Source organism: Cupressus sempervirens, chromosome 10, assembly GCF_028749045.1.
Source record: "Cupressus sempervirens isolate cs-2001-9-10 chromosome 10, ASM2874904v1, whole genome shotgun sequence".
Classification (NCBI taxonomy): Eukaryota; Viridiplantae; Streptophyta; class Pinopsida; order Cupressales; family Cupressaceae; genus Cupressus; species Cupressus sempervirens.
This window is the reverse complement of record NC_143127.1, coordinates 982100021-982127781: the sequence shown is the minus strand read 5'-3', so window position 1 is coordinate 982127781 and position 27761 is coordinate 982100021. Positions and strand designations below refer to the sequence as shown.

Sequence of the window (27761 nt, the reverse complement as noted above, 5' to 3'; positions counted from 1 at the left end):
TCAGGTTTGAGATGAGCGGGAAACCAAGAAAGCAAGAGCCGAGCAGTTGTAGGGTTTGGAAGGCTAAGGCCTCTGTGTGGAAGATTTTGTAGAAAGGTAAAATGACAACCTACATTCAAAGACTCCATGGGTATAAACCTCACATTACAAAAGCCTTCTTTAAAAACTAGTTTGAAGATAGGGTCACTTTGCATTGGGTCACAGTGAAATTGATTGAAGAATTTATTGCTGAGGTTATAGGGCTTCCTATGGAAGGGATTAATTCAACAAGAAGACTAGTATCTCCAATGCGGCTTTCAAGAAATTTCCAATGACGAAAGTTGAAGAGAAGAATTTGGAGAAAAATGGGGACTTCTACGAACTGAATCAAATAAAACTTATCTGGAGGGATGTGGTGTCATGTATCCGTGAGTATTTTATTCTAGATGGTAGGGCTAAGAGAGTCCATAAATTTCACTTTGTTTTCTTACATCATTTTAGGCACAAAGATAGGATTTCCTTTCCATTTTTTCTAAAATACTCTCTGCTTCTAAGTCTATATGCATATAGGAAGAAAGATTCCCATCTTGTGCTTCATGAAGCTTTAATTTTACTTATTGAAAACTATTATAAAAGTAAGGCTATAAAGCTCTCTCTAGTTCTTGAGAAAAGGAAAGGGTTTGGTAATGATCTCCACTCTAAGAGAATAAAGGTGGAAGAAGGGGCTAGTGACAACAAGAAGGTTTTCAAATGAGAGAGGACTAAGACACATGTTGAGGAAATCACTGAATCTGAGAATTTGGATAATGATGAGAAAATGGAAATTGGGGATTTTAGTACTAACCTAGATGGTTACTCTAGGAGTAAAGGGGTCTCAATTGGTAAAGACAATGTGGAAGGAAGTAAGGATAGAAATACTAACTTAAATGTTGGGTCAAAAGTCTTTGGGGAGGATGATGAAAAACAAGTGATCACCCTTCTCATAATGCCAGTGAGGAGAAAATGGAGGAGGATATTGGTAAGAAGATTGAAGAAAAAGGCCATGTGGGTAAGGACAATAGCCAGAGTAAAGAATAAAATGAGGAAAGGATGGAGAATCTAGATATTTATACCATATCCAAATCAATACTGTGACCATTGCGGTTGGTTACGAGCCTAGGGATGTGGTTAACAGGAGGGATGACTCTTAGGATGCTAAACTTTCCTTTCTTCACACTACTAAGCTTAAAGTAGAGACTTTTTTTCAGAGTGATTCTTGGCTAGATAATAAAATAATGGTTCTCAAGAAGAAAATGGGGGTTATGCAGAAAGAATTGGATGTTGAATGTACTAGAAGAACTCATATGGAAGTGCAAATTGGTAACATCCCTGATAAGCTTAAAGAATATGAGTAGGAGCTTCGTTACCTTATAAAGGAAATTGGTTAAAAAATGGAACAGGTCACTTCTAGTCTGTGTGCTGCGGCGACTAGTCTGGGTAAGAAGAGTAATGAAGAGATAATGTCTCCTAGTAATGTAGGGATGGGGAGTCTAGGTGGACCTAGTAAGAGGACTAGGTAGAGCACAAGGAAAAAAGCTGTTGAGGCTCTTGAGGCTCCCGTTGTTACTTTGGCTAGCATTATCTAGAGTACTGCAGAGGCAGGTAAAGAGGTGGCGAACGTTATCAAAAAGTTGTTGTCCGTGCTAGTTGTGGAGCGGGTGTGTTAGTTGCTAGTCTGGGTAGTTTTTTTGATTTTTTACTTTTTGCATTCTAGCTTGTTTAAACATTAGATTTCAGGGCTTTGTAAAACTTGGTCACTTTTTATGGTTTAAACTTTTGGTTTCAGGTCCCTGTAAAACTTAGTTTTGTTGTTTTTAACTTAGGTTTTAAGTCCTTGTAAAACCTGATGGTGCTTTATTATGTATCTTTAGTTTTTTGTAAAGGGTTTCAGGTCTCTTCAAAACTTGCTTTTACTGTAATCTACAACTTCTCCAACATATTTATTGTTCACTAACAACATCTATAATACAACATTAGCACATACTAGACAACACCCAAAATACAATTATGGATATCTATTGTTGAGAAACCTATTAGTTATTTTGGTTGTAAGTGTCATTCAAACAATAAACAAACATTCATATTTCATATCCATTATATTGTGTCTAAAATAATTCATTTTATTAATAATACTCTATACTGCATGCTACTCTATATTGCTTTGCTCCCGCTATAATTGACCTTCAAGTGACTTTAGTTTGCCTTCACATAAATATTAAGATGGTATACATTACATATTTAGTGTGCCTTCCCATAAATATTAAGATGGTATACATTACATATTGTTATACAGACTATAATCACATCTAATCTTATTAAACTATTATAATTTATTAATGTCAAAGTGCATTTGATGCTATAATTTTTTTTTTGTCTTATTAAAAGTTACACTTCAATTGCCATAATCTCTTCCTAATTAATTTTGAATTGATTTTTTTATTTAAAAAAATGATCTAGAGTACGAGTACCATCAATTTTCCTTTTCGTAGTTCTTCACCCTTTTTCGGTCTGTCTTTTCTCCCAAGGACCCGGGACGAAGAATGTTGCAGTGTTCAACTGATCAGTGCCAACCAAATTTGTTTTTCGAAACGTTTGGAGGGTTCAAGGTTTAGATGGATTTCCACAGGCGCAAGCACCAGGCAATAGCATCGTTGGAGGTCGCCTCTGATAAATCTCGCAAGGGTGGGGTTGACGCCCCCATCACTCACCTCATTAACTGTATTAACAAACATCCCTCCTACTACACTACCAGCTCCTGTTCTGGCAGAATTTCTATTTTACAAGAGCTTCCCCCAGCTGCGAAGAAGCTCAAGAAGAAGGCAGGCGACTGGATTTTTGTAACTCACGAAACTGCCGATGCAAACCAAGTCCTCGATTTGTTGTTCTCACAGGAATTGCAAAATGGAGGTCTTGTCGTTTTCAGATTCGAGCCTTTTATACTGGCTCTCGATTGCTCCGATATCTCTGCAGCTCAGTCTCTTGTGGCCTCTGCTATTTCCTGTGGATTTCGAGAATCTGGTAATTGTTGGTTTCCTGTTTCCGTTTGTTGTTGTCATTAATTGAGTGGGAAGGGTGTGGGTTGCATTAACACACCGTCCATTCAAATGTAAAGCTACTGGTAGTTTTATAAACCCCAATTAGATGCGGTAGACCAGCTTGTGAGTCCTGCAAAGTAATTGTCTTTTCATTTGCCCTGTTAAACAACGTGTTTAAATTATAATCCTATTCCTCTGGTTTGAAAATTGAGTCACCGATTTAGTGTAGGAGGCTTCGTGCGGGGAAGATTGCTTTCTTATTCGCCTACTTACCTTACATATTGCTCAACTAGATTTATATTTCTACCTCTCACTCTGGTTGTGGTCACGGGGACAGTGGTTTTGGTGTATAAGATGAGCTTGTGGAACCCCTCAATTCATTTGTGATGTATAACAAACGAATTCGTGCCCAATATTTCCCAGTCTCCCGTCAGTTCAAGTATTTGGAATTTTGTTGTGTGGATTTTTTATCGTGACAGGTAAGAGGGGTTGCCCAATTTAGGTTTTAATTAAAAAATAGCAGTAGCGTGTTGCTGGAAATGAAAGAGTTTGACGTCTGGGCAAGATATTTAAGAGAATGTGTGCTGTAATTGTCATGTCCCATTTTAGTTAGTTTAAGTTTGTACATATTACGTCTGTTCTCGTGTGTTTCCTCTGGTTTTGTTTTCTGCTCGTCTTCTCTTCTAGGTAGTCTTTCTTTCCAACTCTGCCTTTCCTTTCTTTCCATTGGAGTTTTGGACTTCGGCATCTTGTCACGCCTTCTGTTCTTTCACTTCTTCGCTGTTGTATTTGTTAGATTCTGCGGATTTGTCTTTACTGGTATGCCCATTGTTCGCCCTTGATGCTGTCACCTGTAGTACGAGTCTTGTGTTATCTCTGGCCTTCAATCTTTGATATTCCTGTCTTTGTTTCCATTCTCTTCTTAACTTCCCAATATGTATTGTGATGTCATTAGTGGTCTGTTTTTGATGCGAACACTCTTAAAAGCGGACTCTTTCCGACCCACAATCTCTGTTCAAATTTGATGTTGTTGGTTTATTTTGTGGTTGACTTGTTATTGTTTTGATAGAAATAAAATAGTGAATGATCATCATTTGCTCTTTACAAATCTTTTCTTGGAAATTGTTTTGAACATCTGTATTCAAATGACGAGACCAGAGGACAAACACTCTTCTGGATTTTGAAGGGCAGTCTCATACAGAGTTTGAATTTGAACTTCATTGGATTCCCATCACCTTGTATTGGTCTAATTTACAATTGCCATTGGTATGAATATGGGAGTTTTTTGTTGTTGTTGTTGTTGTAATTGTTGATATGATAGAAATATTGTAATGTAATACAGTCGTCACTGTAATAAGAAAGAGACCAGGAAATTACATATGTTATTTGTTGTTCATTCTAATAAGAAGAGTGGAGTTATCTATGCCATTTGCTGTTCGAAAATTTGATGATATCGTTGATGTGTAAATAGTAAACAAATCCGAGTTGTCTAAGATCTGATTTTAGGACTAGGATCTAATAGTATAGTTATCCAACTAATGTGTTAGTAGGGTTTTAAGGATTGGATTTGCCTAAGAATTTGGCCTTGCATGTTACAATGATTTAGTTGCTAAATGAAAAAGTTCAATTTTTTTGGTGTGGAACAAGTGCAGCTTTTGTTATTTTTGGTGTTTATTGCTTATTGATTTTAAGGGCAGCTTAAGGATTTCATTACAGAACAGAGTAATCTACATTAGCTATTATTGGAGCATCCTATAAAATGGATTAGAAAGGAGTGCATTCGAATTGGGAAAGGAGAGCTAGGAAAAGTGCTAGACATAGATAGAATGATGGAAACAAACTACTTAGGATATTATAAGCAAATGAACTTGATTCTGGCAAGGTGAATCTGAAGATGAACAAGACAATGTCGGAGGCCTTGTAGGAGCGAATGGATCCCATGGAGAGGCTCATTGAAAAGCTATTTCATAATGAGCACACATTTATACTGAGCTGGCTGAGGGTGCCATGAATCAGCATAAGATAAAGATTTACTCATTAAAATCTGATCTCCATTATAATAGCAATCACGCAAGATGTAGCAATTAAGAGGCACAAGATTTAATTGGAAACCTTTTCTGGGAAAAAAGATAGAGAAGGATTGCTTGGGTCCACTGTCGAATCAAGCCCCAACAAAAACTAAAATGATCTTACAGTATTTGCTAGCACCAGCTCACCGGAGACACTAGTTTCCACTTACAAAACTTGCAGGCACCAACCTATTGGAGACACCAATCCCCACAACCGAGCACCAACTTAGCAGGACATACCAATCTCTTCTTGTAGGAGCTCTTTCACAAAATTTTGCCTTCTAGATGGTGCTTCTTCAATGGATGATGAACGTATTTCTATAATTTCACTTTTATCAAAATCTGTGTTGGTTTGTATTTGAATTTTTAACATTTTTCCCACATCATACTTACAAACATGCTTTACCTTTTTATATTTGTTTATGATATTGCATGTCAACTAATTATCTTTGATGATGATGCAGAGCTACACCTCTGGAATACTTTCCAGGGAATAGTCAACTCGGAAAGTCACATCAGAGGGCTCTCACATCATTATAGTACCAACTTCTCCAAAGCCAAATGTGAGATACGACTTCTCACATCAAAAGTGTCATTTCAAGACAATAATTAACTCTTCAATACAGGGGACAGCATGTTGTTTCCTCAACCATTCGCTAACATCATGTAACACAAGACCCTCGAGTGGTCATTTTGATAACCCAACTTGCTGTTCAACATCTCTCTCTTTTCTATATAAAAGCATTCTTATAATACCTTCACTGTGATTCTTGACTACCATGATCACAGTCCAACATCCTATGCAGCATCTGTAGGATAACAACTCATGGCCACTGTTGTTTGCACTCCACCCTAGCATCAGTCTCAATGTCCCCTTTCTATTAAAGCTCTAAGATTGCTTCTTGATCTCCCCAATGTCTACCCAAATATGTGGCAGCATAACCTCACTCCCTGAATCATTGTATCTTTTCTATGATCCCATCCAACACTATACTTTGTCCATACTCTGCTCCATCTGGTTACACTCTGACCATCTTATTTCTATGATCCCATCCAACACTATACTTTCCCAACATAAACCCGACTAACTAGTTGACATGAATCATATTAACCACTTGCTGCCCAGACTATGACAGTCACAAATATCAATCACCAATACTCGACTCATTACTGTCTTTGATTTGCAGCATCACTTAAGCTCCCTGTTTTTCTTTCCACAACCCTATCGGCAATCACAATTCTCTACTATTATCTCCGGCCTGAGACCTCTAAGTCGTTCGATGCCACCAACTCCTCCATCATGCCCTGCCTCACACTTCTCACTTTATCTTCTATGGACAAAGTCTCCTCCAGACTCTCCTCTATCTCTGCACTACCACCATATGAGCGACTACTCAATACACTTTATCATGCCCGGATTCGAGCCTGACATCCCAAGAGATGCACTCTTCCTTTATTGCATAATGCTTCCTACCTCTGCTTGTTATGGATACAGCCCTCTCAGTTGGTCTCCACCTCTCTGTTTTGACTACATAGACTAGTCACACCCCAATCTTCTCCTTCATGGCGTGGGTCGGGTCATGCACAGTCACCTGGGCATGCACCTTACATTTTGCACCCCCATTATTCCTTCGACTCAGGGTATGTATGATGTTACATGTCAAACAGTTCGGTGTTCATTAATGTTAATGCATGTAGCTTTAGTGACATTATTGTGATAAGCACATACGTATGTATACACACACAACAACATGATGCACACGCTGTTATGCATATATCCATACGTACGTACTATTGTACTTACAAAGTCTACAACCGATGAGACATATATATGTTCCGAGATCATTAAGGCATGATCGAGATTATTTTTGGTTCCTTTGATGTTTAGATCATGGTCGATCTATCCTTTATATTGTGCCGCAGATGTAATGATTGGTTACACATTTAAATCACCGTGTTAAGACAATAACTAATTATGTGCATTAGTTAACCATGAATGGGTGTGAGAATGAATGTCCATGTCTCCCGTGGGAGACATGGCCATTCATCCCCACACCCCTTCATGGCCATTCATCCCCACACCCCTTCCGTTGGTATTTATCCAATTTGCTTGATGTAATCTTGGCATCGTAATCTATTAATGCAAGCGCTCCAAAAGGATCGAAGATAATTTCGAGTTTGATATACTTCATTTCTGTTATTACTGCACTAACATTTGTAGATTCTGGAAGTGATTCAAAATGTTGGTGTTATTGTTTGTACCTGCAACAAAATTCTGCAGTCAATTTAAATCTGGTAATAAACTTTACATGGTGTTAGAGCTTGGCTAAGGAAAGATCACAATAAGTTTATAAGGATCAGATTTTACTTTAATAACAGTGCGTTCTCTCTCTACAAAGATGACAAACGCAATGAGATTCGAACATCACCTTAGAAGTGCTGATAACTTTGAATCCTGGAAACTTCGCATAATGATGTTGTTAAGAGAAAACAAATTGGAATCACTTGTAAGAGAGGACAAAGAGGAACCTAAAGATGATCTTGAGAAATTAGAATGGATCAAGAAAAATGAAAAAGCTATGAAAAAAACAAATTGGAATCACTTGTAGGAGAGGACAAAGAGGAACCTAAAGATGATCTTGAGAAATCAGAATGGATCAAGAAAAATGAAAAAGCTATGAAGAGAATTGTGGATGCTGTTCGAGACCACATAGTACCTATTGTGGCAAAACATGCAACAGCATACCGTATGTTTCATGCTCTTGAAAATGCATTTATAATCAATAATATAGGCAGAAAACTTGCTCTTAAAAGGTAGATGAATAATGTAAGCATGAATAAAGAAGAAACTATAAATGCTTTCTTTATGAGAATCACAGGTCTGAGAGATCAATTATCTGCTCTTGGTTATGAGATTGAAAATCAAGAATTATCCTTAATAGCATTAGGAGGACTTCCAAACTCCTAGGAATCTTTTGTATAAGGAATAAGTGCTAGGTCTAAAATCCCAAAACTACATCGTTTAAGATCAGATTGTCTTTAAGAAGAATCGAGATCAATGATTAAGGGAAAACACAAAACCCTAGATGAAGATGTTCAAGTTCTTAATACAAACACTCGTAAGAAGGGAAAGAAGAAAAACAACAAAAGGAAAAGAAACTTTCATGGCAAAGGACAATCCAAACAGAAGAAAGACTTGTCCAATATTCAATGCTTTAGATGGGATCTATATGGACATTATGCAATGAATTTTACCGATAGATCTAAACCTCAAGCATCTTTTGCAAAATCTGAAACATCAAATGAAGGCAATGAATTTGAGAAAGATGCTTGCTATTCAGCATTATCCAGTCAGATATCAACCAAAACTAATACATGGATAGTTGACAGTGGATCTTCAAGACACATCACTAGATATCAGTATAAACTAGAAATCATGCAAATAGAAACAAATGAAGAAGTTACAATTGGTGATGACTCTGCACATTCAGTAAAAGGAATTGGGACCTGCACCATAAAATTGAAGTCTGGAAATTCTATTCAACTTTTTGGAGTTCTTTATGTTCCCGGTATTAAGAGGAATTTAATATCTATATCTACAATTAAGATGATGGTTTTAGAATCGCATTCATGGGAGGGAAAGTACTAGCATGGCCTAAAAATTCAACCATTAAAAGGGCTCTAACAATAGGAGTAAGACAAAGACTTTTATATGAGCTATGTACTAAGACAAACCTTGCGCTTGTACATGAGACCTCAGATTCAAATGAAATATGGCATAGAAGACTAGGTCATATCAACTTCTGTGCCTTAACATCAATGGAGAAATTAGTAACTGGAATGCCCAAGTTAAACCATATTCGCAATGAATCATGTAAAGGTTGTGCCTTAGGGAAAAACACTAAAAGGCCATTTACTCATAGTTTGAGCAAAACTAAAGAAGTGTTGGAACTAGTACATTTTGATCTATGTGGGCCCATGTCTATACCTTCTATAGGAGGATTCTTGTACCATTTGATATTTGTTGATGATTTTTCAAGGAAGACATGGATATACTTCCTTAAATGCAAAGAATCTGAAGAGATTCTCTCTTTAAAGAATTCAAAACAATCACTGAAAACTCCTTCAGTAAGAACATTAAAGTTTTGAGAACAGATAATGGGAAGGAGTATATGATGCAGAGCATCTTACAAACCAAACAATCATCTAAGATCTTGATGATCCAATCTTCATTTAATCATTGAAATAATTGAAAAGAGGCAAATACTACTTGTTTTGCTTCCTTTAACAAACAACTTCAATACCGTCCCAAGTTTTACAATTTCCAAGAATTGAGTTAGTTGACCCACTAAAATTCAAAACCAAAATTTCTGGAAACGATAAAGTTTGTAGATAACTACAGCAACTATCACCTCACCAAATCTCGAGGTCTGAGGACCCCATTTGATTCCTCAACAATTATTGTTTTAGACTACAAATTCTGGTCCATATCCCTGTCATAATTCAGAATTAAAACACCAAACCCTGCCTAGGGCATCCCATATCTTTATCAAAACGAATCTAAATGATACCAAATCAATTCCATGTGAAAAAATTATGAATCTAGTTTAAGAATATGTAAGCCATTTATTTTTCCTAATCATAAATAATTTTTCAAGCACAAATCACTGCCTGCAACTCCAACTGAGATCTTTAAAAACCAGTGTCCACTAAAATATGCATAACCTTCACAAATCTGCATAAAACCGACTCAAACCAAAAGGAAATGAAAGATAATTCACATATCTTTCCAATGAATATTATTAGAGGTCTGAGTCTCCAAAATGTGTCCATACTACACGCTGCAACTTGACTGTATTCAGGGAATTTCAAATCTGCAAATACCCACTTTCACCAAAACGCTTATAACTTATTAATTTCTTTATAAAATTGAACCAAACCAAAAGCATGAGAAGGAGGATTCATCATTCTATTTATCCATTACTAAATTACATGGTTTCTAGGCCGTACAGGGCCATACAAGGCCTGGAAACAACACTGAAACTAAAACACTAATCAAAACAACAACAACAGAATGCACCAAAAATGTATCAAAATATTTCCTCTTTTCCAAATCTGATTTGGTTCGACCATACAATGGTATTTATATCCATTTGACAGTTAGAAACCTTCCTAACTACCCCAAGACCAACCATCTACCTTTTTACATCATTTTTGTAATGTTAGCAACTTTGAAACCATAGAAACAATGGGCATTTGAATGCCAACTTTGTCTCTCTTAGTAGAAGCTAGGCTTGAGCTTGAAGAGAAAAGCAAACTCTAAATAAGCCAAGAAGTGATCTAGAAGCATGTTTGGGAGCTAAACGGTCAAATGGTTTGAAGAGTGAGGTGTGAAGCAAAGCTACAATGAGAGTAGACAGACAAGGTCAAAAGTGCACCTCAAAAGATGGATGATGAAGATTGAGATGATAGCGATCTTCATTCTAACTCAATAGAGAAACATTGAAAGACAATGGTAGGCATACAAATGGAGTTGTGCTAGTTTTGAGAGATTAAAAGAAGCAAAGGCTGTCAATGAGATAAGAGGGCAAGCTTGAATAAAGATTCAAATGGTCGTAGATTCAACAACCAAAGTACCCAAATTGTATTCTGTTGATGTCTTTTTTTGTACCACTACATAACATATTAGCAATTGAATACTTGATACGGAGTATCAAACACACAATTCCTCTCTTGAAAAGTTAATACTTATGAAGACATAAGCTATAACTCCAATGTTCCTTATACATGTGGATACTAACTCAGTATATCGATGTGATTTGCTGGTAATCACGTAGGTAGACTTACGTTATTCATTCAAAGATAACTTGGTCTTTGGTGGAATGATGGTGATGGTGATTCGGTGTGAATGTCAGATGATGTTGATAGAGAAGGTGATGGTGATGGAAGGTGAATGTTCTTACGACTTACGCCTTTCTAACTTTCCTCTTTAAAACTCCAACTTCTAACTACTTGCTATTCTACTCCTACTCCTATGAATGGAAAGATTAGCAAATGGACGAGGATCAAATCTAATGAAAGTTAACCAACGGCTCCACCTCCATAGATGCAATGATTCAAAGGAAAATAAACTAGTTTACCACACAAGGCTTCCCAACAAGTTGCTAGGATGCTAGTGGCCTAGTTATTGATCCCTATCAAACATCCGCTAATGCTACCATGCAACTATCCATCTACTCTTAATCTTACTTAGCAACTTGAAATGAAATCTATTTTAGCAACTTTAAAATGAAAATCTTATTCTAACTAGTGGAAGTAGAAACCATGCAACAATACCAAAAGCTCTTAATCACCATGCAAGTCACAACAATGAGAAAGAAAAGTGATTTTTTGGCATTATCTTTGCAACAATTTTCTTCAACCATTACAAATAAGAGCAAATGGCCTTATATAGAGGCCAAAATGTGCAACCGACAGTAGAGATAAAGAGGCAAAATCGACGATCTAGATTGAATCCTAGAAACCTTAATTAGGGTTGCCACCCCATCGGCCGATGAGAAGATGCCACCTTGCCAATGGACCAATGAAAAAAGTGGAAAAGTAGCAATCAAGGAGAAGGCACCAAAATGGTGGCCAATCAGAATTAGACACTTGTCCTACCCTAGAAGGAAGAGAAATTGCCACTTGGGCTTACATCAAATGATCTTCTAATATAAATCTCCCCTTTTCTTTCATTCTTTTAGCTAAGGCAATGAACTTAGCTAGCCTTTCGTTGACTTCCTCTATGGGAGGGCAAGGTGTATGCTTTACCTTGAGCTCAGCCGATTTCATCATGCTGCTTGCTGCCTATAATGTCTTCTTATAGTCCTTCTCATACTTTTTTGCAAATCCGATAAAGGCATTAAGGGAGGAAAGGGTGCCCAAATGTTTCTTCTTGATAGCAACCTTTCCTAACTCATCCAATCTTGATCCAAGTCTTGTCTCATCAATGTCCTCTTCTCTGATGTCTTCAAAATCAAGTGCCACCCCAACGTCGCTCATCATGGTTGAAATGGAAGTGTCGACGCTTGGGTGTGCAATTGCATTTTGTATCTCCTCGAGTGTTCTCAATTTGGTAGTCAAGGCAACAAACCAAGACTCAGCCGTACTCAATCCTCTTTCATCAACCAACTTGGCCCTTTCCAAATATGCCTCCAGTAGCCCAATGAACGCCTGTAGCCTGGGAATAGCTAAATCCTTGACTGGAAGGAAATTCTTCCACTCCTCTTCAAATACTTTGAATTTGTTTCTAACGGTCACTAATGACCGGAATGTTGAGATAAAGGAAGGCAAGAAATTTCGCCCATCTTGGATTGTATCATGGATCCAATCCCTGACTTCATGTAGCTGAGCCAATATCTCTTCTAGGTTGCTCCCGCTATCTTGAGGAAGGGCTGCTTGGTGCAACTGTGGGATAGGCTGGCAGTCTCTCTAATATTTGTTCTCTTCCTCCAACTTTATGATCCTTTCATTTGCCCTCCTCAACCTTTCTTTGATTGAAGCTATACCTTTTTGGATCTCTTCACATTCCATGTCATCTGTGTTTCTTCCCAAATTATGTTCCACTATCTCATATTCTTGGGCCACAATCTCATCCAATGCCTTGTTGACTGTTGGTATAGCAATTTGAACCTTTCGGTGACCATCATTGTCGCTCCTGATTGTCTTTTCCACCGTTTTTGCCATTTGTTTTTGGTTCTCGCTATCACCCTTTTCTATTAGTCCTTGGATGTCTTCAACTATTTAGGTAGTTACCACCTCGCCTCTTGGCATAAGCATTTGCGTTAACCATAGTGGTGCGGTGCATCTCCCCAAATCTGGATTTGGTTCGACTAACAAAGCATCACCAACGGCCTCGGGCGCCTGACTCATTTCCTCAATATCAATCGGTCCATCTTCTTCTTCATTAGTAACTACCATGTCATCTCCATGTTGGTTTTCTGAGAGAGGAGAGTACTCGGTGCTATCACTGTAACCACTTGACTCTGAATCAGAGCTCACCTCTACTGCGGTCCTTTGTTCACTTGTGTTATCTTCTTGGCCTCTAGCCTCAATTGTACTTTCCCTTGACAATGTTGCGTTCTGTCTCTTTGTTGGAGGTTCCTGATGTTCTTTGCTTTTTTCAACCTTCAAAGCTCTCTTTTTGCTTCTAACTGTTTCTTGTTGCCGGCTACTTCCTTTACCCTTCTGTCTGACTGATTCCACTGGACCCTCTTTTGGCTTCATCTTCTCATAAGTAAGGGGTATCCTTTGACTTTGTAATTTCCTTAACTTTTCATTATACCACGACTTGGTATGCAAATCTGCTGTCCTTGTGACTGCTTCCAAGGAAGGATCCTGATGATCATCCCAATTTACTGGATTCAACTCTGTTCCTTTTATTGTATCATAATCTTCTCTTAGCACATCTCCATCATCTACCAGTTGATCGGGAATATCAAGGCCTCTCCATTTGATATCTCTCATCATGTTCATCGACAACCTTGAGAAAGCTAGCTTTTTCACATGAAAGTCATCCTTGGCATTGGCCCAAAAGTCTTTTATAGTGGGAACATGTTTAAATATATTTCCATGAGATACCTTGATAAGACCATTAGGATCAAATCCTTGCCTTGCTCTGTACCATCCTAGATGATACCATTCCAATTCCTTCTCCGCAGTTGCAAAGGCAACACGATTGGGGCAACTATCATTGCCAATTTCGAATGAGAAGGTAATGCCCGTCTTACCTTCGAGTCTCATTATTCTGTCATAATGCTCAAGTTGCCTAGCTGATTCCATCAAAACTACCTTGTCGGGTGGGTAGCTTGGAAGCCTCTTGGGACAAACTGTGCTTCCTGCTACTCTAATGCAGGTGAATTGCAAAAATTGGATGAATGAACTCCCATATTTCTTTATCTTTGTTTTTGCTTCCGGTGAGAGTCTCTTAGTAGGTGTCCCTTGTAATACTCTTATTGTCTTCGTGGCAAAAGCATCACAAAACATCTTATAGTCCTTGTTGTTGTGCAAATGAAGTTATGGATAGCATTCATGCACCAAATATTGCCCCGACCCATTGCCAATTTCTCCTAAGGCCTTAAGTCTCGAACTTTTATACAATCTAGCAATTAGGTAAAACAGATAGGATCCCATGTAGAATTGCTTTTGGTTTTGTACGGTTTTAAGTGGCAACTCTAAATTCTTACTTATGATCCTAGCCCAATCAAATCTTCTTTTTCCTTTTTCAATTTCATCAATAAAGAAGTACATCCAGTTTTCGAATTGTATACCTTGAGCTAGGCCCATGATCTGGCTAAGAAGCACAATGAGATCGCCATATTTTGATTTGAAATTTGCCACTATGAGCCTCGATGATCTGATTACTCCTTTCTTTCCCTTGTGTAGCCAATCTTGTTTTAGATGTATGAAATAAGCTTCCTGGTTATCCTGAAATGACTCGGTTGCCTGATCCATCATCACCACTGTCATGCTCTTGTACTGGGGAATGTTAAATGCTTCTTTGATCGCTTGTTCGCCAATGTTGGCCAACACCCTCTTCCCTTCATCAAAAATGATGGATTTACTGATCAGATCAAACTTGGATGCTCACTCCATAACCAATTCTGGACATGGCAAGGTAGGAGGAAAAGCTGCTGCATGTACAATCCCACTTCTGTATATTTTCTTTGTCATGGGGGATTGTCCTTCTTTTAGTCTGTCCTTTATCTGTATCATATTTATTGTACCAAGATTGGTATCTGTTATTTGCCTCATTTTCGAGAAGAAAGTTGTTTTGGGCATCATATCCTCTTTGTCTTTCTTAGTATTTGTTCCTTTAGGGTTCTTGCTTGCACTAACATTTACCATCCTAAACATTTTTTTCTGCCCCTTTGTTCTAAGTGATATGGACTATCCTTATCGATCTCCAACCTTCTTTCTATCTATGGATTTTACACTTATTTTTGCTTGGCGAAATCCTATCACTATATTTATCAATCTCCAATCTTCAACCTAGAATGAGACTAACACTTATTTCTGCCTCACCGTTACCTTAGGATGGACTACACTTATATTTGTCAACTTCAACTTAGGGTGGTCTAGTTTATTTCTGCCTCTTCAAATGTCCTATCATGGATTCTACTCTTATCAATTTCCAATCTTCAACCTAGAATGGGATGATGAAGTGGTGGATGATGAATGCAAGAAGAACCAAGAGAAACAAAACTAGACAAGAACAAAAGAGCGAAATTCGCTTAAGGACCACTTTCAACTCTAAATGAATTGAATTTACCTTTACCAATGGTTGGGTCTTCTTTTGAATTTCGGATCAGACTTAAGAATTTTAAGCCCCTTGCAAATATTGATGCCCTAGTTGAAGAAATCAGAATTTTGTCGACTTGAAATTGCCCATGCATGTGCCAAAAAAAATCAGACTTTATCACTTGTTTTCTTCACCAACAAAATCGTCCAATCTCCAGGAGAAAATCGCAGCCCCTTTAGAAAATCAGAATTTTGTCTTCCACAAATTTCGGCTCCATAAAAATCACCTTAGGGCAAGAAATTCTAATTTGCCACAAGAAGTTGCCTAGGGCAGAAATGCAGCCTTCATGGAAAAAAATCAGATTGCCAACAATGGAAATCCACCTTTGCAAGAATGCCAAAATTTGGAAAAAATCGCCTTCCTTAAGAAAAATCGCTGCCTTCCTCAAAATTCGCCCAAGCATGGAAGAGGAGGATGGAATGAATGAGGAGGTAAGGGGAAGGAGATCCCTTTTATACCCAATTCACTTGCCTTCTCTAGCTGGCCGACTTGCACTTAGGAGGGAAAAAAAAACATTAATTAATGCACAATTTTGGCTCGGATTAAATGATAAGCTAAAAATTAATTTTGTCACAATGAAATTTGCATTTTTAAATTGCCAGTTAGACCAAAATCGCAAAAATAAAATAAATAAAGCCTTGGAGATGCTAAACATTTTCATTTAATGACGATTTAGTAATTAATATATCATTAAAAATTGGATTTGGCAAGCCAAAATTGATTTTTTGAATTTTAAATTATTAATTTCTTTAAATATTTTAAAATCTTCAAGGCAGATTTAATCCATTTAATGCCAATTTTTGCAATTTAATCTAAATCGATTTTGCTATGCAATTTTAATTTTTTAACAGGAATAAATCATTTCTCTAGAATCCAAAATCGATTTTGCAATTTGATTTCACTATCACAAAATTAATTTTATTTCACCTAAAAAATTCAAGATTTTCCAAAAAACCCAAATCTAACAAAAATTTCATTTTTTGAAAATTACTCAAGTTTATACAATTATATCCAAATTTTCAAAAAAAAATCGTCTAAATACAAAATTTACAATTTTATCTTGCCAGGTTTTGTTCTTTGAAACTTGTTCGGCCTAAGAATAAAATTAGTCGTTCTGGAAAATCAAGCTTAAAATCAAGTGAAAAATAAATTTAACCTCCTCCCTCTTGACCCGAAGGCGTCCAAGAAGTAAAACTTTCTAAGACTGAATTTTTTTGGACAACTTCAAAAATTATTGCCAAGGCAATCAAAAAAAAGGGGGTCCCCAAAAATTTTGGGGCGATGGTGTGAGAACCTCACAACAAGTACTAGATGGGAAGTACTATATGTCATGGGAGCAAAGCACAAATATTGAATAGGCCTAAAGGCTGAAGGTATAATTCTGTGTACAGATAGTGTGACCAAAGAAATCAAGTGGGATTTTACCAGAAGCTCTGACTGGATTAGGAGGAATATTATATTTGTCATAAAAGAATGGACAAAATCATGGAAAATCCTCAAGGAATGCTACCGTGGGTCTGGTTAAAGGTAACAGCCTAACTCAGTCTGAGTGCAATGGTACAGAGCACGCGCAGGACAAGGCAAGGAGGTTCAGGTGTGTAGGTGATGGCAACAGAGATTATTTTGTTGGTTCTGCATTAGTGTTTGCACATGGCTCTGCCAGCCTTACTTGACAGTGGAATCATCACTGTCCTGTTTTTGAGCTTGGAAGTCCATTTGTTGGAAGATTAAATGGTGTTCCAGGTTGGGCGAAGGATCATGGCTATGAGAGAAGCCTTAAGGAAAAATTATTGGGGTCTTGTTTGGAAGGTCAGCATCCTTGTTTTTTGTTATATCTTCCATTTTTGAGATTTATAACTGTCATAGTTAATTAATAGGATTTGGCCATTTTAGAATTTTTTACCTTGTTTATTGGCCGTAGTGGGTTGCTGGATAGAGTAGAGTTTTGATGTCTGGTCTTGGGAAGACATTTTAAGAGAATTTATGGTTTAATTCAGTCCATAAATGAATTTTTATTGTTGTTTTTAGTGTTTATTTCTCTCCAGTTTAGTAGCAGCCAAAGGCTTTTATTTATTTTTAAACAATGTAGGCTTTTTAAGTTACCTTCTATATTGTTTGATGAGACTTTACAACCCCATCCCAGTTTGATTTTAAACATTTGACCATTTTCTGGAGCACACATCCCTTCACCATCAGTTCAGCTTAAAGAGAAGTAATATAAGCCTGTTTGGTGGCTGTGGCAATAGACATGAAACTTTACAGTTATGTGATGGATAAACTTTGTGGAAGTAGAATTATGGGCTTTGAACCTAATATTTTGCTATCATCTCAATATAGGCATCACAAGCATTGGTAAGCGGATCATGGTGGCACTTCGCTGCTCAATACGGATGGAAGTACCTATAGCAGACAAAGGGCAGATGTTGGTGCCTAGGGACTACATTACATTTCTTGTCAATCTTGCAAATAACAAAATGGAGATGAACAGGAAGAGGATTGACAAGTTTTTTGAAGTTTTCCACTATCAGGTATAATAAGAAATAACTTCCAAGTGCAATGTACTAGATTTTTTTCTTTTGTTTGAGAATACCATAGAATTTTTATGTTATTTGACTTTATTTAGTAACACTTAAAATCAATTATATAGAACGAGGGGAATTCATTAGTTAGAAACTTAAATGTGAATTTTACTCACCAAAAGTGCTAGCAGTTTTTTATTGAATCTTTTTTATTTCTATTGCTGTAGTCGAATAGTTTTTGAGTCTGTCAATGAACTATACACGCTTGCAATGTACATTTTAAGAGCCTTTGGCACAATGTAACAAAGGTCACATTTCATATGGATTACTAGGCTGGGTAATGCTCAAAATGAATAACTAGGGTGGGTGTCCTTCAAAATGAATAACTAAGTTGGAAAAGTTCAAAATGATTATAGTTGGAGATATAGGAATGTCACAATGTTACTTAAGCTATCATTAAAACTTAATTAATTTAACAAACTTAAAAATGAGCATTACCTTAGTACATTTACATGACGAAAAAATATCCCATTTTCATAAATTGAATGTAGAAACCATTCTAAAATCACAAATTTATTTTGTCAAACTTTTAATGAAACTGATAGCTAGTTTTACATTAGAAAATCTTATTGCTTCATTGTAGAGCCCTCTCCATATCACTTAGTAGCACTCTCCTTTACGGTGGGCATGCAACTGATTCAAAAGTAAGCTAGTAGCACCCTCAATGATATGGTTGAAATCTGGTTGTTAGTTATGCCCACCTATTTAAAAATTCACAATATCTAGTTGTTATAGAAGTCTACCATCGACCAATTCTACTGGGTTACTAATTGTGACATTGTTGAATAGAATGTAGATTTTAATAAATGACTCAACAAAAAAAATCATATTGACATCTTAATATCTTATCTTAGTGTCAAATTCCACACAATTTAATAAATTATGCAACAAAGAATATCACATTGACATTTTAGTATCTGATCTTAAGGATCAATTTTTACCCCTTGTCAGATTGATGCTTCATCTTTTTGTCAATCTACTATGTATTGCCAGTGTTAGTTTGTCAACTACTCACATTGTTCCTTGGTCTATTGAGTGTGCTTTCTCCCTTTTTCCTCTCAACCCACTTATTAAAGCACTTGATTTGTATTCTCTTCCAGTCTTAGTATGAAGCAGAGTATCCAACACACACAACCTAGGTAAGATCTTTCACCCAATTCAACTATTTAAATAGGTGATTACTCTTCACAATGCTACAGGGGCTCACAAGGTTACTGGATGCTTATATGGCTTCAACATCCCAAAAGTGAACTTATGCCTCCCAACCTTGTAGAACCATTGGAATACATTAGAATAGGTTCATTTAACTTTCTCAAGGTCAGTTTGGAACTTTGCCACAACTAGACACACCAAACCCTCAAACACCTATGCACGCAAGCCTATCTCCAACTAGGGCTCAAACTTGTCCATAAGTGCAACTCTGAATGCCAAGTAGACATGCAGCAATCCATGGAACTTCAAGATAACTCTATGGAGACTCCTCTTCATGGACAAATCACCACCTTTCACCCCCCAACCACCCCAAATGATCACAAAGAAAAGGTACTGTAGCAACACTGTCTCATTGTGACAGTCACAAGCAATTACGAGAGTCATAATTATCTGAGCCATCTCCACTCTCTAGGGTGTCCTAAGTTCTAACACCTTCAAATGTCACTAAGGACTCCCACACATCTTCCCCATGTGCCATCCACTCACCAAACCCTTCCATTGCATCATATTCTCAAAGTCTCAGTCCACTAGTTCATTAGGACAGCAACATACCCAGTTTTAGGACAGTCATCAAAATGGTGAGTATTTTGACCAATCAAGGACCACAAATGGTTGATTGTGGTCTGCACTAACCACTCATACCTCTTCAAGTCTTCACTAAACCTATGGGAGCTCAGTCTTGCACGTATACTTCAACCCACCCATCACCAATTTGCTGCCATTTTCAGTCTGAGACGTAAAAATCTGATTCTGCGTCACTCTTAGCACGTGCCAACTTGTGCATGGGACCCTGCATCAAAAGGAAAGAAAAAATGTTCATTTACAAGGGTCATTCCATCCAGTGGCATGCGTTTTTTGATGATGGGATGACCAAAAGTTACATTATTTCATGACAGTGGTTACCCTAACAAGGGTTCATGACAGTTTTCTCCAGAACTTCAATAACTTGCTCAAAACAAAGTGAAAATGAATGAAACCAAAATTAAATTACAGAAGATTCATCCCTCTAACATGTTCAATAGGTTTCCAAAGCAAATGTGCATGTTTCCTTAATGAGAAATGCAATAGAACAGGCTGTTATGCCTTAAAACTGTGAAAATGCTGGGTAAAACTCCAAAGTTTATTGATTGTTCTTCAGTACATCATCCAACTGACCCTTTGGTATATATAGATTTTAACTTCCCTCCAATGTTCATAACTGACATTTGAATGGTAACCAACCTCAAACCACCTGTAGTGCACTTTTTGCAATAAAATTGCGTGGACAAGTTTTTCTCAGTATTGACACAACTTTAGTCATTGTCCAAAATAGGACCTCGATGACCTCAGACCATTATGAATACACAAGTAGGCCCAAATACCCTTCATACATGATAAAATTCTCCATTTTATGCCTTCAACACACTTTTACCCTATAATGGAAAATTTGACAACTTTTGTTGAGTTTTTGGTAGCTGTGAGATAAATCTTCTACTCGTGATTATGTCCTCTGTTCTATTCAGGGTGTTCCTTTTGTTGCTGCTTTGTGATTTCTCTACTCTATACTGCTCCTGTGGTGTTCACAATTTTATGTCATGGAAGAGTTTCTTATGGAGAATCGCTTGTATCCAGTTTTTTTGCTCACACGTGTTATAGTTGGCATTATGCGTCTGACGCTTAGTGCTTATTTGGCACGTGTCCTCTTTCATCAGCTTAGTTTGATCGTGTTCCTCCTCTCTTGTTCGATGTGGATGCTGACTTGGTGTTGGTTACATCTGGTCTTTCATATTCACCAATTGATATTAAGAATTCACCGGTGGCTCTGTTTTTCTACATCACGGCATGTTATTAATGAGCTTTGATGATTTTATTGGTTATCTTTCCTCACCGGTACATATGTTTTTCGACTTCTTGTATCGTGTGGTGTCAGTTCATTTTTGTTTGGTACAGACTATTCATCCCTGGTTATGGGCATACTTTGTCAAGTTCCGAGTGTGGCGATTGACGTGGATCCTCTTCGATTATGACATATAATATTTGGTGAGCTATCTGCAATATCAGGAATATAGTTTTACTTTGTCAAGTTCTGAGTGTGGCGATTGACGTGGATCCTCTTCGATTATGACATATAATATTTGGTTAGCTATCTGCAATATCAGGAATATAGTTTGAGTAAATGAAGAAAGTTCCGTATTGATTTGCTTTAGCAAGATCGAATACTTTCAGTAATTCATTCTGCAGATATTCATGCTATGCCTCGTATGAGTGCAGTTTAATCACATTTGTATTATGCATTGAGAATTTAACTGTGAAGTTATATCCGTGTATCGTGAAGCAATACTTAGTTGTTTTGTTTTGATTCTGAGCATACTTTGATCATTGAATGTTGAAGACATCTATAAGGGACAGATTTTTGTAGTTGATTTGAAAAACTGAATAAAGGATCTATCTTTCTGTGGGATGGGTTGTTTCCCTCGAGCAGGAAGGATTTTCCGAGGATAATTTCCTAGTGTTATCTGTCATTTGAGTCTTTGTATTTCGTGTGTTACAATCTTATATTTTTGATTCATAAATTTAACAACTTTGAGACAGTCAGGTTTACAAGTTGGATTCAAACCTTACAAATTGTTCTCAAGGATCTTATTACATGAAGAATGGTCATTCATGACCTTATTACATCTTGACTTAACATTGAAACTATAAATAACTCGTATTGGCGAATTGGGAGCATATGGCCACCTAGGTGCTCCTGCACCATGGTATTATCGTTTCCTAAGTTACCTGGTCCTGCTATTTATGCGTGGTTCTGGTATTAGTATGGTTCTTCCTGATTGGGTTCTCTGTGGGTCCTTCAACAAACTTGGGCACCCAAGAAGTACCCAAGGGTGGTACCTAGGCAAAGATACCAAAACATGTGCTTGCATATGAAATAAACTATGCGTTATTTTTAAATTCTTATCGAATCTCTGTATCAATATACCAAGCGACTCTTTGTATTAAAATTTAAAATATTTTGAAGCAAAATTTTAAATATCAAGTACCCCAAAAAGATATGAATATTAAATGTCAATTTTAATTTCAATTTTCAATATGTGATGACATTTTGAGACTTGAGTACTTTATATTTTAGCAAATTATGAATATGATATATCCGGCATTCTATTTATAAATTTATTGGCAATTATGTATTTATGAGTATCATTCTTCTTTTATATTTATAAACTTGGTATTTATATATGTACATGTACATGTATATGCATGTACAGATGAACGTAAACCCATATCCACAAGGAAATTTTTATTTGCTGTACCTGTGTAGTCAAACCCCATAGCTTACCTGAACCTGAACATGTATCAGCAACTTAGAGATTCTTTTCTTTTATCTCTATCTTTTTTTTCACTATTATCTTATCCTCTAGCCCAAAGAACCCAAACTCGGAATTGGCAAGGCTGACTCGACTTGTGAATTGGAATTGGCTACGAATTGGCAAAGTGAAAGAAAACCCTTGGAATTTACAGATTTTAACAATTTAAAACTTATTTCGTGCACCCTTTACCGAATATAACTTAAAAACATTATAACATCATCAAATAGAAGCTAACATTCATAAACAAAGAACATAAATGATAAATCCGTCACACATGTAAAATGTAATCTGTAGCTGAAGTAAATAAAAACCATAGGATCATATGACATAGATATATAGAATTATAAATGTTGTCAAATCATAAATGTATGTAAGATGAAGATCCATAAAACCAATGACATCAAATCATAAATGTATGTAAGATGAAGATCCATGAAACGTATGTCTATCTGTAAACAAAATGTAAAAACAAGTCTATCTACTCTAGCTCTAGCTCAAGTCTATCTCTCACTTTTCCTGTCTTTTTGTCATGCTCAACAAATAGAAGGCCTTTTAGGGGTTATAAGAAAGAGAAATGTAAAAACAAAATCATTAAAAAAAGTTGTATTAAGTTGCCCATTTGGGCTGCCCGATTTTTCAAGCCGATTCATGGCAATTCATGCTGAATCATGGCGATTCACACTGAATCATGGCAATTCATGGGAAAAAATTGGCGATCCGATTCACTGGGTTAAGAAATATCATGAAATCACCAAAACCGCGGCGATTTTGGGATCTCTGCTCGAGCCACATCTTATTTCAAAGAGAATTTTTAGTACCTTGCCCCTCTTATTAAAGCTTCCATTCCTATGGTACTTAAATAAAATGTCTAAACATATATATTCTAAGAAACATGTTGACACCACCAGTCACCAATAAAGGAAACTAATTCCAAGTCTAATGTTATCAACTTCAATAGAATTCCAATTTTCAACAGAATTTACATGTTGAAAAGAGTTTTTGGAAAATTGTATATTTTGTTTTAAGCAATGTTTCTTAAAATAATTATGGTTATATTCAGTATGTGATGAATGTTTGACTGTTTTTGCTTAATTTGATCTCTATTTGTACTTTAAACTTTCAATCTCAACAGAATTAATCTCAGCTAGATTTAATCTCTGTAACAAATGATTTTTATGATGACTAGTCTTCTTTTGTTAATGTTATACTGTTGATATTGTAGGGTGGTAATTCTCCATCCATGAACAGGCACCCTTGTCAGCTGCAAGAAAATGATCCTGAGCGTGTAAAAGGTAAACATAAAACAGAAGCAAACATGTTGAATGGCAATTGGAGCTCACTAGAGTTATCAAAGGATCACATTAGTGTTGCAGAGCTTGAACACAGGCAGCTCAATATTCTGTCACTAATAACTGAGCTAGAAGGATTTGTGGCTTGTAATGAAGACAATGCTATTTGCACATCATTTCCCAACTGCGGTACCTCTTGTTTTAGCGAGAAAGGTAGCTCCTTAAAGGTGTTTGCAACTGAAGATGGTCATGAGGCTACCTGCAGTACTTTAGTTACCCAACCTCAAAATCATAGATCAGGTATCCATAAATATAGCTTGCTGACATCAATGGTTCAAGATCAAAGTTCTGGTAAGCTGGTCGACTAGATGAAAATCAAATTCATTACGCTCAGTTAACATGGCCCCAGTTGGGTCCTATTAGTGTAATTTCACCCAGTTACCATAGCCTTAATTGGGCATTTTCAGTATAAATTTAAATTTATTTTTCCAGCTCTCTGAGCTGAAATATATGATATACTTAATGTTTGTGTCTGAATTTCACAAATTCTCAATCAATTGTTCTTTTTATTTGGCATGGGTTATGCTTTCAAATAATTAACTTCAACTAAGAGAATTTCAGTTTTGGAATCATCATAGTTTAAGTTGTACCAGGATATATTATTGGCTATGTAGCTAAGGAATTTGTTTGTGCCTTGAGTTGCCTTGTTTCTCTATTTTTAAATTTTGTAACAGGCAGTCTTAAGAAGGCTAGAATATTTTCAATGCACTAATCTAGATTCTCTCAGGGATTTATTCTAAACCTGTTCAGCATGTCACAAAACTTTTCAATTTATTTGTAGACTGCTTTTGCAGAGTTATGCACGTCTTATGGGTGTAGAAACATAGCTATCAAAATGAAAATTTCTGGTGAGCCACTTGAGAAACTGTTTCGATGGGGTCACTCAGCATGTGCTGCACATTTGACAAGTTCGAAGTCATTGCTTATTTTTGGTGGTTATGGAGGTAAAGGGCGTCATTCACGACAAAATGACACATTAATTCTGGATACTAAAAGTGGTAATTTGAAGACTCTAAATGTTCAAAATTCACCAAGTGCTCGAATGGGTCACACAGCTGTGTTGGTGGATAAGCACCTATTCATAATTGGTGGCCGTGAAGACCCAGCAAGAATTCTAAGTGATGTATGGTTTCTTCACTTAACTGAAATGAAATGGCATCTGATTGAGTTCAACCGAGACATCCTCCCTGCAAGGTAATTCTTTAAGTTTATTTTAGTCTAGATGCATGTTTAATAGAATTTGCAACGGTTGCCATTGTAATTTTTGTTCTTTAGGACTATTCAGTACTTTATGATGTGGAGCCTAGACTCTAGAGAGATACTGTGGGTACCATTATATTTAAATGGTTGACAATATGCATTTTCATATCCATTTGAATCAGTAGTGCATGCCCTTGCAAATTGTTGCATAACTTCAAAGTAAATTTTCTATCATATCAACATTGACCACGTTTCTGCATCATCTGTCATCTGCAGTACTGGTTAGCCGTGAGGATGTTTATTGTCTTTTCTACTGTATGTGGTCTAATGTTGGTCCCACGGAAGCATTTCTTTAGAAGAATGCACAAGTAATCATTAGCTGGCAGTTTTTCCATGCAGTTCTAATCCGCTATACTGCATGATGTTTGACTCAGGAAGCCCTTTTAAAGTTTTGATAAATAGTGCCTTTTAAAGTACTTGACGGTTTTCCAACAGTATGTTCTGTTTTTGACATTCCTTTTCTTTAATAACATGGCTTAGTTTTTTCAGTTATGTAGTCCACATTTTTTAAATTCAAAAGTCTGCTATTTTTATGATTTTTTTTTCTTTTGCTCACTGTGTTTGGTTGTTTCTTTCATGTTTTAAAGTCGTTTAAGTGAAAATTCAAGATTTGTTGCTTTTTAAATGGAATGCTAGTGTGCTTGGTTCAAAATATTTAAAATTATATGCTTTAGTTTTGTTCGTTTTGTACAGAAGTGACCGACATATATGGCTTTTGCACTCAGAAAATTGCTTGGTGCTTTTGTATGCTGGGAGTACCTTTAACAGTGCATTTAGTTTATATGAAATCTGAGACATAGATTTGATTCATTGAATAGTCTATACTTTAATCATTTGATTTATTTCTTGATTATTATCATTATATAAATATTTGACTTTCTTATTTGTTTGTAGGCATCGACATGCCGCTGCTGTGGTTGGTTCATGTATATATGTATTTGGTGGGATTAATGGCTCCATCATTTATGGGGATATGCATGTACTTGACACAAATATGATGGAGTGGAAACAGGTTGAAGCTAAGGGTGAAGTTCCTGGTGCTCGTCATTCCCATTCGTTAGCTGTAAGTGGAACACGGATATATTTATTTGGCGGCTATGATGGAAGTACAATTTTTGAGGATCTCTATGCATATGATGTTGAAACAGGTTTCTGGAATGAGGTTAAAACAAAAGGGAGACAACCTGGGCCTAAATTTTCTCATTCTACTGTAGTTTTTGACAAATACCTAGCTGTAATTGGGGGCTGTCCTCTGACTGAAAGATTCCAAGATTTATTTTTGTTGGATCTTGAGCTTCTGGTTTGGAGGCATGTATCTATTTCATCAATAAGTGACTGTCTTCTAGTACGCAGCACCACTACTATTGTTGGAGATGATTTATTTATTATTGGTGGAGGATGTTCATGCTATGCATTTGGCACAAAATTTAATGAGCCACTTAAATTGGACATGCACTCACTGATATTTTCAGAAAAAGACTGCTCGCTAGATAGTAATAATGTAACTGCACAGCATATTCAAATTTCACAAATCAATACCACAAATGATAAAAAATCTTCTGCAAATGATACTATAATAGGAAATAGGGTGATCTCACCAAGAGATAAACCCTTTCCCATCTCTATGATTGCCAACAAGAGTATTAGTGAACAAAATCAAGGTGAAGTAAAAAATCCCAAAGCATTCATCTCACCAATAACTATGCCCTTTCATTTCTCTAAGATTAAAGACACAAGGGGGGAACATGAGAAACAGCAGAATGAAGGTGAAACTGTACACAGAAGCAACATGTGGATATTGCAAGTGGACAAATTTTCAGCAAAGCTTGCAAAAGATGTGTTGAAAAAACTTGGTTGGTTAGATATGAGCAGGAAAGCCAGGGCAATTAAGCAGGGTTCCTGTATTTGTTTCCCCATAATGGAAGAAGCTGTTTTCTTTTTCCATAGAAATAACTTACATTTTTTTGAAAAGAGGGAACTTCATTCATCTATGGATATACGGGAGAGTTCGGCATTGAAATCAAGAAAAGGGGTTTCCAAAAGTGATGTTTCTTTCTTTGCATTATTAGATATCCTGACTTCTTGCAATGGGATGGTTGCTGAAGGGGATGTTTGCAGCAGAAGTAAAGAATACAAAACTCCACAAGTATTATTGCAAGAAGCAGTAGCGTTGTTAGCCAAGCAGAATGGTCTTTCACCATCCATTCTAGAAGAATTGCCAAGTCGGTGTGTTTCTTAGTTTTCACTGTATGGACATACATTCTCTATTTCTGTTTTCCTTGAAATGAATACCTTTATTATTGTTTAAATGTATGGGCTATTTCTGAGAAATATAGTTATTAATTGAACATGCTTTTCATAACTAAAGTTTTCTTGGTATATATTTATAAACATTCAGAAGAACTATCAATATCAAATATATCTTCATTCTTGTTTTGATATCTGTTAATAACTTAAGCGGCTCTTGTGCCACTAGTATCAAATGTATCATGCTCTTCCACTCTAGATTTTAATGGCAAAATATCTGCGAGGCTGGCAGTCATTTACTGATGT

General features: G+C 36.6%; 1 protein-coding gene across 2 annotated transcripts in view; it reads left to right on the top strand.

Annotated features, from left to right (window-relative positions):
* Positions 1-2466: 2466 nt before the first annotated feature.
* The window catches only part of LOC149537261 (Met-10+ like family protein / kelch repeat-containing protein), a 151461-nt gene continuing 126166 nt past the window's right edge, over positions 2467-27761 (top strand). For both annotated transcript variants that reach the window (XM_089807600.1, XM_089807601.1), the window contains exons 1-5: positions 2467-3036; positions 17799-17989; positions 23822-24188; positions 24743-25142; positions 26103-27434. In XM_089807600.1, coding sequence (XP_089663726.1) covers positions 2631-3036; positions 17799-17989; positions 23822-24188; positions 24743-25142; positions 26103-27434 — 2696 coding nt within the window. In that variant the 5' untranslated portion in view covers positions 2467-2630. The remainder of the gene's footprint in view (positions 3037-17798; positions 17990-23821; positions 24189-24742; positions 25143-26102; positions 27435-27761) is intronic.